At 39.2% G+C, this 13410-nt stretch overlaps 1 protein-coding gene across 14 annotated transcripts in view; it reads right to left on the reverse strand.

The window, feature by feature from the left end:
• Window positions 1-13410, reverse strand: part of RIMKLB (ribosomal modification protein rimK like family member B) — a 50589-nt gene that overhangs the window by 20716 nt on the left and 16463 nt on the right. The window contains exon 2 of one of the 14 annotated variants that reach the window (XM_064409850.1): window positions 7409-7473. The exons of the other annotated variants lie outside the window; for them this stretch is intronic. Coding sequence (XP_064265920.1) covers window positions 7409-7424 — 16 coding nt within the window. The 5' untranslated portion in view covers window positions 7425-7473. The remainder of the gene's footprint in view (window positions 1-7408; window positions 7474-13410) is intronic. 14 annotated transcript variants of the gene reach the window in all.

The following is a 13410-nucleotide window of genomic DNA, read 5'->3' on the forward strand; positions in this document are numbered from 1 at the left end:
ATTGCCAAGTGGGCTGATAAAATAATATTTATTCACTATAATGCACTGAAAGCAGTAACACAGAAGATAGTAATGCATACGGGTAATTTTTTTCCGAAGAACTGATTCATGAATGCAAAGAATAAGGGGAAAAAAGACTACAGAGATGTTGCATAATGGTTAAGAGGTAATTTTTTTTCTTTTAAAATCATAGATTGTGCTAAGGGACCCACAAGGCTCATCATGTCCAACTCCTATCATTGCACAGAACAGCCCAAATAACCACACCTTGTACCCAGGAGCATTGTCCAAACACTTCTTGAACTCTGTCAGGCTTGGTGCTCTGACCACTTTCCTGGGGAGCCTGTTCCAATGCCCAGACACCCTCAGTGTGAAAAACTTTCTTCTAATACTCAACCTGAACCTCCCCTGACTCAGCTTCAGGCCATTCCCTCAAGTCCTGTCACTGGTCACCTCAGAGAAGAGATCAGTGCCTGCCGCTCTGCTTCCCCTCATGAGGAAGCTACAGACTACTCAAGGTCTTCCCTCAGCCTCCTCTTCTCCAGGCTGAACAAACCAAGTGACCTTTTTCACAGTGTGGTACACAAAACTGCACACAGCTGAGATGAACCCTCTTTTCTTTGTAGTTATAGGGTCATCAGGATCCCAAAACAGAAAAGCAGGTTACACTCACTGTTGCCTATGGACAATGAACTGACCTCACAAATACACAGAAAGCAGACACTCAGATCATACAGAAATACCTTGACAAATAACAAGTTAATCCATTCATTGACATTTTCAGTGGATGCCCATAACATTGCAGACACAGCAAAGAGACAGCTATACAGTCCTTTGAATTACCCATAACATAAGCCAGGAAAGGAAAATTCAAGCTTATCCAACACTGTGAACTTTCTCATCATATAACAACCATTTTACCAGAGCCTGAGGAACATTTTTTTAGGTTATCACAAAATATTTGGTGTTGTTTGGTTCTATGATATAAAGACTCATAAGCTGGAATATCACACAGTAAAAACAGATGTAAACCCTGCTCTTCAACAAGACCTATTCTTTTACTCGGTTCCAGCTGTCTTTGTTCTTCCTCTACAAGACAAAATTCTCCAAAATGGAACATGGTACACCTATAACATTAGACACCAATCATCACAGTATTCAGACAAAGTACAAAAGGAATTTTTGCAATGTGAACTGTAATCACCTGGGAATAAACCTCACCAGTTACACCATACCCCTCAAAGTCAGAGCCTCAAGTTTCTTTCAAAACCAGCTCAAAGTAGCACATGATAGAACTGAGTGGAAAAATTCATGATTATTCATCAGTTGGCCCAGCCACTCCTCCTGCTTTTCACTCTCAAAGAACAGCAGGCAAGCTTAAAATGCAAAGCAGCTGGTCACTGCTAAAAAGCATTATTTTGACCCAAAAGGAGAAGCCATCACATGAACCTGTGAAAACCACAGAAAACAGACAGAGCATTAAACTGTACTGAAGACAGAAGAAAGAGGCAGAGATGACTACTGCTGTTATCTGTGAAATCAGAAGATGTGCATCTACATCCTTAGAAAGCTCCTGAGATACTAACCTCCAGCACAGCAGAGCCTATTTACATAGTAAGATACTCAGGATGACAGCTGTCTCTCAGAAACTGATTATTTAGTACAATTTAGGGTGGACAAACATTCTCTGGACAAACATACTCACAATGATGGCATCATGGATAGCTAAAAAGATCAAGATTTCAAGAAACTGTGTGTGGCTTCTGAACATTTTAATACACATCCAAGCAGTATTTTAAATTGCTTACATTTTTGAAACTCATTATATTCCATTTGCAGCCTACACAAATCCCTTCCAATCTCTACAAGACTCATTCATCAGCAGATTAGTAACTACTGCAAAGCAGTATCTCATGTCCAGTTTGCATGTTACAAACAACTGTACTTTTAGTTGAAACAATGCAAGCGCTTTCACAGAAAAAATGTCATTTCAGAATGTAAGTCTAAAAATTCCAAGACTGCAAGGACATCAAAAATATTTTCAGATGCTTTATATATCTTGATTTAGCAAACATCAGGCACTTTTAACAAAGATTAAACCTCAGTAATATTAAATAAATTTAGAAAAGGCGAAGCTTTCCACTGTGTCTGGAGACAGCTGGTGCACTGCCTTGCTACTCATGGGAGCTCATGACCTATCAAATCTATTTCTGACCAAACAGATCAAAAGAGCAGGAATGAGGCACAAAAGGTGCATCTTTCAAATTGACTTCCAGTATACATTTCACAGAATTTGTCTGAGAATTGTGTGGCTATGAGAAGTTCCCAAACATGACAACACAGTTAATGTACACGTAATTCCAAAATCCTCACTGTGTGGCCTCAGCTGCCACAGGCTGCCATTGTAACTTCAGTGACTACCTCTGCCTTTAGCAAAACCCCCAATAAACATCAGTTCTCTGAAATACGTAAGTAAAACAAAGCAGGAAAAAAGTGTTTCAGTATTCAGACAGATCCAGGATGTGAAATACTTTTTCTAACAGGCATACCAGCATATAAGTGGTTGGTCATCATGCATGCAGCACTACAAAAAATAAAATCTAAATCAAATTTCAGTAGCACAAAACATACACCAGCTCCACCACATTTCCAACAGGAGCTAGCAGGGTCTGGGAACTTCCAGATAGATTACCCAGATTTTTCCTCAGAGATCTGTAGGCTACCCCGAAAGTCTCCAGCTCTCAGAACTTTGTTATACAAATGTATTCATCCACCCATCCATGGGGCTGCTAATGTTTCCCAAATGAACAGTCACTCAGCAAGCAGGCTATAATGAATTCAGCTCAGTCAGCTGGGAGAAACAGGCAAGCCTTCTATCACACAAACCTTTCCTCATATTTTGATGATATTGCATCCTGCTACTTGCTCTTCACAATTCACCAGTTGTTCTCACAGACATCACTGAATTTTTCTACAAGCCTGGACTGACTCCTGCTCTCAAATCAGTGCATTCCTATTTCATTTGTCCTCCCAATATCTGTCACCCACAAGACACTGCACAATATTTGCATTAAATCATTATAAAGTGTTTAATAATTACTTACAGTTTACTTGCAGGGAATTAAATGTGTTTCACCGTAATTGCCATATTAAAGCAAGCTTAAAGCTCAGAAGGGAGATATCCCAAACCTAAACAGCAAATTACCGCAATAACAAGTTATACATTACCTCACTAAACTCCATCACAACTAAATCTCTAAAATTTTCAAAACTTAGCATACTTCAAATATACATTCTGCCAAGACTGTGTCAGAATTAAGGAATAATTAACAGAAGTAGAATTAACGTTAATGAAATACTACTCTATATCTCAAAAGCTTGCTGCTATATTAATTTAACTTTATGTATCTATTTATAACCCAAATATAAACAACATAAAGTTTCCAGAAATTGGATGATAAACATTCTTTTTTTCCAACTTCTTTTTTCAAACCTTCGCTGAAAAACATAACTTTATTGAAATATACAAGCATTTTGGGGCAATTGGCAATTCCTGGGGATTTTGCCAAAGACAGAGGCAGTCACTGAAGTTAAATTCCTCTTCTGAGAAGTGGCTGATTGTGGCAGCTGTATGCTAGATAAAGGATCACACTTCAAATGCAATTTTATTTGAACCAGAACTTAAACCTCTGAAAGGCAGCTAAGCACTGAAATTTTAGAGAATCACCAATTTATTAACACCAAACTTAACTTCCCCCTTTGAAGTTGCACAGGAATTTTGCTATATCACTTATCACCTGACAGCCACAGTTTATTAGTCTGAACATTAAGTTGTCACAATTCCTCCAAAATGTCACTGCCATGTAAAAGCCTCTTTAGTATCTAGTATTACCAAGCTATTTTTGACTCTAGTGTCCACAGAAACAGATTTCTCCAATAGTTCTGTGATGGGTGTTTTAAGTTCAAATTCTCTCCCTTCCTGTCCTGCTCACTAGTTTTTTCAAACCAAATTAACAAGTGCTAATATTCAACCCTATGTGTTTAATATGACTTCATCCTACTTCACCACAAAAACTTAACCAGAAAGGCTTCCCACCAAGACACACTTCCATAGCTCAGCAGCACCAAGGAAATCACACAGAGCAGAGACAAAACTGATCTCTCTAGAAGAGTACTATGCCACTGTATTCAGAAAAAAAAAAAGTATTTTGGAAACCAGGAGCTGTAGATTTAGCAAGCCCTTATGATGAAACCTTTACCTAAACCCACTGCTCAGCACAGATCACACTTCAAAAGCAGACATCTGTTTATAATCCAGACATGATAATTTAGTTCCTATATGGTTTAGGTGAGGCCTCTTTATATCTCATTAGGACTTTTGTACAATAGTTCCACAAGGTGATCTCAGAACATTCCTGGGTCAAGTAAGCATGATTGACAGAGTTTTAGATGTCTAAAGCATCCTCAACTGAGAGAACATCTACTTTTGGCAGGTCTGTCCTGTATCATCTATCCAGAGCTTACCGACACTAAGAGCCTTAGAAATAACAAGTTCTGGAATCCCTTCCCCAACTCAAATGCAGAAAGTCATAAACACTAAACAATCCCATCCTAATTCAGTGTTACAGAACAAGAACAGAATCCTAAAATCATTAAGGCTGTAAAAAACCTGTAAAGTCAAGTCCAACTATTAACACAGAATTGCTAAATATATGTAAACTAACCTTACTGTAAACTAACTCCACTCTTAATACTCAAGTCTTTCCTATGTTTTACATGTGCTGTTTCTGTTCATTCTGAACAGCAGATGAAGAAAATAAGTTAAGGGTACAACTGAAAAAAAAAAAAGGCTGACTGAAAAAGTCTTTCCAAAAGCAGAAACAACTCCCAAGGAAGGTTTCAAGCAACCCGTAACAGGTTCTCCTCCCATCTGGGATCAATCAGATTTGTTTCCTGTAATATCAAAACCTAATAAATACCTTTAAAATGCCTAACATAATGCACCTGATCTCCCTCTGCTACCAAACAATACATTCTGACACCAGGAGATGCCATTTTTTACTTAAGCAAAGTGCTGAAGCAAAGTGGAGAAGCATCCAATGCAAGTTTCAATTTGTAATGAAGACACAGATTCTTCATATCTGTCTCCAGTAACAGAAAAGATACCTAAAAGAATGTCTACACTGTCAGAAACTTTTAATAAATTCTAACCAATTCCCTGTCCTTTCCAATTTTTCCTACATATATTTAGCTAAGCCTGAATTCCGGCGACTGGAAAGATCCTCTCAGTTTATTGTTTTGACCTGTCACTGCAGTCTAAGGCCTTCCTCATCAAAACTGCATTCAATTTATGAATTGGAAGCACTTATTTTGGAAACAAATGTATCCTTCTTAAAAGAACAGATTTAGCTGTGGTATTTTGGGGAAACAAATTGCATTAAAACTGATTCTAAAGTTTGCAGAGATAGTATCAATTCCTGTCAATTAGGAGAGTCTGTTGTTTTGTGGGGGTTTTTTAATGTGTCAGAGAAAAGTTTGTACTTGGATATACAGTATACAACAGTTCAATTGCCCTTGTGAGTACAGTATTTTCCTCCACTAACACCTTCAGTCCCCTAAAAAAGCTGTTCTAGACCAAAAGCTATAACCCAAAATTTCTTAGTTTTGACAGACATTAACACAGAACCATACACAAATCAAAGGTAGAGAATGAGGAATTCCATTTTTCTTACACCTCTGTAAACAAACTCACTCTCCTCTTTCTGACTTTATAGGGTTAAAACTATACTGCAATAGCTGTACATATGCTCATGCCCATACTGTAATGACAATACAGATATAACACTGCAGCACTATTTTGTACCTGATCTGGATGCAGAAGCTTCCACCTAGTCACAAAAACATGTTAACTAATTAAGATACTTACTTAGTATGCTCCCTAATTAATACACTCCAAACAATCTATAACTTTCTTCTAGAAAGAAAATGTTCCTCATTATTACACATTACAGTCCTTCCAACCAGTCCAGTCAAATAAGAAAACCGTTAGCGGTAGTACTGTATTCACAGATACCATGCTAAAGCAAGTAGAAGGGACATCCCTCCCATGCAGCTAGTTTTGACCTTTGAAGGCAACACATTTAAGAGATCAGCCAATTTACCACTAATCTCTAGACCGTAAGGGTAATTCTGTGTTTACCAATCCCTACAAGCTGGTAAATATCTTATAAACATTTAGTCTACACTACAAGTTCTGAAGATCTCTTGTCTTTTCTGAAATAATCACCCTCCCAATTTACAAAGAAATAAAAACCACTAAGGGTCAACAGTTCTCACCACAAACAAGTCAACGGCAGAGAAGAGAAACAAAAGCTTTTTTATCACTTCAGGTATGGTAAGTCTCCTTAGCTCATTTAGCTCTTCCACAGATTACTTAAAGAATCGCCTTTAAATATTTGCAGATTACATTTTTCTTCAAGTTCTTCCATTTTACACAACACAATCATAGAATTTCATTACCAAAGGTCACTCTTGATTTGTTCTTAGTTACTGAATTGCAATTTACATTCATTCGTAGACTCTGCCTCTAACAACTTAAAAAGATTAAAAACTCTGAAAGGAAAAGGTCTGACAGCATGCTACGAACCTTGGAAGACCTAAGCAAGAAAGTGGAAGAAATGAGCACCTCTTTAGAAATCCCCATGCTGAAGAAAGCACTCACATAAGGTTGTGGTTCTAAGACGATTTTGACTTAAATCCTGTTGCTGCCAACAGTTTTACTCTTCAGCTCCATGCAACCCTACAGTGGCATGTAGTACCACCCACTCTCTATCACTCATACACAGACCCACTGTGAGCTGGTAAGCTTCCCACACCAGCAGGAAACTTCTGCTCTTCTGTGGAATTCAATTTCTTGCAGGTGTTGCAAACTGAACAAGCTCACTGCAGGATCTGATGAATCCAGGTGTCAACTGAAACAGAGAAACCTGGATCACAGCAAGGACAGCAAGGATCCCAACAGTTTAAATTGGCAAGATAGTGCTGTTTTGAGACTAGACTTACCTACAGCGAGGTGGATATTCTTTCTGCATTTACAACTTGACGGTCACTATGCTAGCTCAGCCTCCAACTTGGTAAAACCAAACCAATCAGACTGATTTCTGTTTCTCCAACTCCTGTCCTATGCAGGTAATACATTCTCCAGTGGTTTCCACTCTCTCAGGTTAAGAAAAAATTGCAGCAAAACTGCTACAAAGGCCCAGTTGACAGAGTTGTTTGAGTAGGACTAACAATTACAAGCAATAAGACATGCAGTTTACACGTACAGAATCTTTTCTGCCTGCAACCACTGAACTTATTCAACTCAAAGCATCCACAAAGGGCATGCACTTTCAGAATCCTGCCTCACCTTTAGTCCCAAGCATGTAAGGAGGAGTGCACAAAGAACCATTTCAGTCTTAGGCCAGAATGATCCTGGGAAGATTGACAGAAAAACAAAAGGAAGCAGGATATGAACATGCACATTTCAAAAATTTCCAGTCAATACTAAGTTATTTCTACCTTTCTACCTGCACTTACCATGACTTCAATCCATAATCTCTCCTCAACTGGCATCTGGATAGTTTGCATGCCTGAGGTACTGTGGTGAATGGATAAAGGCTCCTTTAGAAGGACAGGCTGTGAATATGAGAAGGGTTTGTGTCCCACACAAAGGAGCAGATCACATGCATGCAGCTCTGCTTTGGAGTGCACAGAGCTAGACAAGAGCCTAGCAACTGATACAGCATGCTAACACATTGTGACCATATATTTGGACCACCCACCCATGAGGGTGGTCTAACGTTGTAACAGACTGAGAGGCTGTGGCAGCTTCATCCTTGGAGATATTCAAAACCTGACTTCATACACTCCAAGCAACCTGATCTAACTTCAGAGCTGGCTCCAGCTTTCATGTTGGCCGCTGTAACTAGAAGGTTGCTCCAGACAGCTTTTAAAGGTCCCTTTCAAACTCAATTATCCCTGTGATTCTCTGGGGCCTTCTCCTGCAGTATGCCTGGGGTCTTAAGTTACGTATTGTTATGCCCGGCTGTAACAGTAGGATGCTTGCTCCACAATGCTCTGTTTCATATCTCAAACTAGATATGTGGGTTCACTGGGCAACATCCTTTCTTTTGCACTATCAAGATCACCTGACAAGTTCTTACAATCATTAAAAAAATTAAAGATCAAGTTCTTCATGCTAGAAGTGGAAAGTGCTTTTATAGGTTTGACAGTTGCAGGGGAGAGACAGGACCCAAGGCCTGATTCTCTGACCACAAGGAAACTTGGGAAGACATCAAAGAAGAAATTTAATATATGGTAAAGGCAAATCCTGTCTGGAAAGCAAAATAACAAAGTGGAGAAAAAAGTTGTAAGCTTTTACTGTTAAGTTCTAAAGAAAGAAGTGAAAATGGACCTCACACATCATCGTTTCATTTTCTTGGTGGATGTAGTCATCCAACAAGACAGGCTTCACAGAAAGATGCAGGTGCAGAAAACTGTCAGAGACACAAAGGGTACTCCCCTCTAGGTCCAGAGTTGAGTTTGAATCTAGTTTTGTGGAACAAAAGCTACTTCAAACCTTAAAAGGATTTTTAAGATACACTTACTGAAACTCTGTTTCACTGGGAATAAGCAGAGATGGATTGCACTCCAGACAAAGGAGAGTCAATCCTTTACTCTGTGTCTACAGGATATTCCTGAATGTTGTCTGAGTCAGGGGAACAAGGACACATAGTAACACTAGCAGGAGAACTTGGTATGGCCTAGTCTGTTATTAACAACAACCTTCACTGAAGAAAAAGGCACGACAGAGGAAAGAAAGCTGCCCCACAACAGAGAGGGGCAAGATTTGCATGGCTCTGCTTTCTAGAACCGTGTGGTTGGTGCAGGGAATCTGAAGCTCACAAAAAATAATTTCATGATCATAACAACCAGCTGCCTCTGCCACTGCAGGCTCAGCAAGGCTCACTAGTGCTCCCCTCCTACTTCATATTAAGCAAAATCTCAACTCAAAGCAGGGCATCTTGCCTGACCACAGAACTAAGAATGCAGTTCACCCTGTGAATCTGTTCCTCATCCAGGAACAGAAGGCCCAGCACTTCATGTTGATGTCCAAAAGTAATATATTACTTCTTTATATATATGAAGTTATCCTTAACCATGAAAAACAGCCTGCAAGGCACCTCATAAAATATGAAATATAAACACTGAAAGCAGTGCTGTCACAAGAATGCAAACTGAATTCCAAGAATGGAATAAGCCAATTTCCAGAGTAGCTGAGTACAATAACAATGGGAACATGCCAATTTACATATTCATGAAACAAGTATAAGGGAGAACAAGGTAAAGAGCAACTCCCCCAGGTATTTAAGTAAAATTCCTTGGTCTCACTGACAGAATACATATTATCTTCAAGGTAAATTGATCCATGGACTACTATTCAAAGACAAGAGTACTAGGTCACCCTAGTAATTAGTTATCATTCCAGCACTCCTGGTTCCCCTACATCTACATTTTTCAAAACCTGGATAGTAAACAGTATTGATGCACCCAACACAGTCCCTATGTGCACAGACTTTACAAAGAATATAGGCATTCAGTATTACATTCAAAAGCTACATTATGAGAAAACTATTGCAGCCACAAAGTCAAGCACACAAAGGTTAGAAAAAGAACTAAGGATGTCTGTAGCACTGATGTACTACCCCACATTCATACTGTCTTCAACTGCACAAACAAACATTATTTTTTCCCATAGCAGATACCTCATGTGCACAGAAGGTACAGCACCTATTTAACAAGCAGTGACTGAGGACTGTATCTTCTTTTGCATTATTTAGTGTGCAATCCATGGATTGGTATACTGAAATCCTTGCTTAAAACACACCACTCTTTAACTTCTTCTTGAGTTTTATGTATTGTACTTATCACAGTAATATCTAAGTCCTTCACAATCATCATCAATTTTGTTAACACCACGGGAAATCAGTGAATACTATACTGATCTGCCATATGGGGGAGTGAAACCCAGAGATAAGTGTTGACAAAGGAATTCTAGATGCCACATTTGGGACACCATGATTTCTCAGTTGCTCATGCTGTTCTGAATGATTTCATTTGTGGATCTAAGCATTCAGCTCTTTTACAAAGCTGATCCTAGCACCCAAAGTCTGGGCACTCAGAAAATGCAAAAACATGCAATTAAAGGCAATTTCTGAGCAGTTCAATTTAAATCACCAGACTAACATTTTTTCTTTCAGCAATGTTCTGCTTCAATTGTCACAAATTTTTGTAATCACAAAAAGGCATCCTACAAATTGTCCTCTCCACCATACTGCAAGTTACATTTCCAGAGCAGAACACCATATACTTTAAGGAGGCTGACAAAAAAGTAGCAAGTAATTGAGTAATTTAAAATGTAGTAGTGAAAACAAATACACAACAAAGAAGACAAAATTCCAAATATGTTTTTGCCAATTTCTAAGCTTAAGTCATTTGCTGCTGCTACTCATAACAGAATTTTATCTTCATACTTGCAGATAATCAAAAGCAAAGTCCATCCATTGGCACCTAACACCTGACATGGTGGAATAGCATGTGAGGGTGAGACCAGCTTGCTTTGCCCCAAATTCTCACTCCCCACTCACCCCCCCATAGCACTGATGCCCCAAGACATTCCATTTAGTTTCCAAACCATGGATTTCTCCTACTGTCATGTCGTTTCTCTGCCTGCAATTTTGAATACCACTGCAACCACTCACTTGCCTGCCTTGCCTTCAAACTTGTTTCCCACTTGAATCTCCTTGTTCAGTTTTCAAGTTTCAACACAAAACCCATACTCCCAGTTTCAATCTCCAATTTCCTTCGTGAGGGAAGCAACTCCTTATCTAGCAAGAGTTCCTCTGCAATCACTTCCTGTTACTGTTTCTTGTTCCAGCATGTTTGCCAAGTACACTGCCTTCACACCACATTTTTCTTCACTGGCTCCTGAGTCCCCAGTGCCAAACCAATTTCAATCATCTTAATCATTATATTTGGATGGACCATTCAGATCTTTGTGTCAGAGAGAAGAGGTAATATAAACAATATGAAAGAAGATCCTTAGTTTAAATTGTGTGATCAGACCAAACTATACCTTCCATCTCACAGCAGACAGACGGCTACAACACCAGAGGTCCTTTCTTTTCCATAATACACAGCTATGTTTCAAATGTTTTAGCTGTGAAGCTTAAACAAGTCGCCAAGATGCTTAACAGATTATTTTTTGAAATGGTAATAATTTGGGACAAATTTATGCCTACTTTCACTAGCAAAAGCCACTTCAGCCAAACTGAGTTCCTGTTCCAAGCTTGTCCTTCCAAAAAGATACTTACAGATATGGGGTAAAAAGTTCCTTCTTCCTTGAAGTGCCCTCCTTCCACTGCACGACTTGGCAAAAAATTCACAAGACTCCCTCAAAGAGACATTTAAGACTTAAGAGTCAGATGTATTATTAATAAGGAAGGACAAAACCTAAGCAATAAAAATCTGATTCAAAGGTTTAGCCCACTGTTATGTTAAGATGGGTGATTGTGAGACCCATCTGCAATGTCAAAAAATCACCCCTCACTCAATGTTTTATCAGATATAAATACATCATTTAAAACATGATCAGTACTAAAACTCAAAATTTCCTTACTCGAACTAGGCAAAGTAACAGTTTTTACCAGTGTCACCTGTCTGGCCAACAGATGAAACCATGTTTTTATTTTGTTTCATATATAAGATAGAAAGCAAAACAATATGCTCTTCTTACTGGAAAGCAAGGAAGAAGGCATTGTAAATTAGGACACATCATCCATTTACCATCTTGAGTGTCTCAAATTATACTTTTAAATAAATCCTGACTTTACCAGGAAGTAAGCATAATGTCAGGACATCAGCAATTTCAGCAGTTAGGTCACCATTCAGATGTCAAAGCAAGTAACTTTTACTGGGGGTGGGGAAACCAAAATAATCTATTCATAAATTCAAGACCTTCACAGTACTATCTGGAGCATAACAAGAACCTTGGAAGAAGCAGCTTGACTTTTCACACTAGATTCACAAAGGGATTCTGGCACTTTTCACAGTAAGCCAAATTGCTGGTGAAGACACCCTTTTACCTCATCATTCAAGGACACTTATTTGGATATGGAACCCAAATACTGACACAGACATCAGACCACTGTGAGTCTTCCTAAGCTGATCTCTCGCTAAATCATATAGCTCTGTGTTACATAAAGCACACAACTAGCACATCAAAGATTAAAATATTCCATCTCCAAGGTCAGAGCACGAACCTGGGAAGAACTGTACTTACTACTTCAAGCAAAGACAGATGCTAAACAAGTCTAACATTGATGCAAATGCCCCAAACTCCAGATTCTATGTACTCACAGCTCTTTTCTCCATGTGATGGATCAGTAAACTCCTGGGAAGGCTCAGCAGAGATAAGCAAACATTATGTGCCTGTGAAGCTCTGGGAAAATATGGGAAGTGACTGCCCACAGCAGTGGCTAAGCAAGTTAACCTTATATAATGACTAGAGGGGTGGAACACCCTGTCCATTAGGAAAGGCTGAGAGAATTGGGAATGCTCAGCCCAGAGAAAACTTTCAGGTGACCTAATTGCAACCTTTTTGGTACCTGAAAGGATACTACAAGAAAGATGGTGAGTATTTACAAGGGCACGTAGTGACAGGATAATGGCTTTAAACTGAAAGAGGGTAGGTTTGCTTTAGATATTAGGAGGAAATTCTTTATTATGAGGTGATGAAGCAATGGCATAGGTTGCTTAGAGAATTTGTGGCTGTCCCTTCCCTGGAAGTCTTTAAGGGCAGGTTGGACAGGGCTTTGAGGAGCCTGCTCTAGCAGAAGGTGTCCCTGTCAACAGCAGGGAGCATGAAATGAGATGATCTTTAAGGTGTCCCTTCCAACTCAAACCATTCTATGACAAAAGAGACCAAAAGGTGGCTTTTAAGATAAAGGTTTGTAACACTTAGGAGATTGTTTGTCTCTCAGCTGAGTGAATCAATTGCATGTGTAAATGTTTGTCCAGGAGAGCAGCAAGAGCCTGAATATCTTCCCAAAGTAACTAAACCAGCATGGGGGAGTGTATCCAGGGCTTAGCCCAACCTAGAGGATAAAACCAGAACGATTAGCCAAAAGAGTTTTGAAGAGAGCAATGAGCTTGAGTTGACTTAAACCCCCTTTATGCCTTCCCAGGGACTGGGAATGCCCAGTGCTGTGATGGTGAGCATATCAAAAGGACCTGTAATGAGAATCACCTTTGCATTGTGCTCCAACAGCTCTGTCTATGCTCTATTTCTAAATTGCTTCTCAAACAATT

This window comes from Passer domesticus, chromosome 2 (assembly GCF_036417665.1).
Source record: "Passer domesticus isolate bPasDom1 chromosome 2, bPasDom1.hap1, whole genome shotgun sequence".
Classification (NCBI taxonomy): Eukaryota; Metazoa; Chordata; class Aves; order Passeriformes; family Passeridae; genus Passer; species Passer domesticus.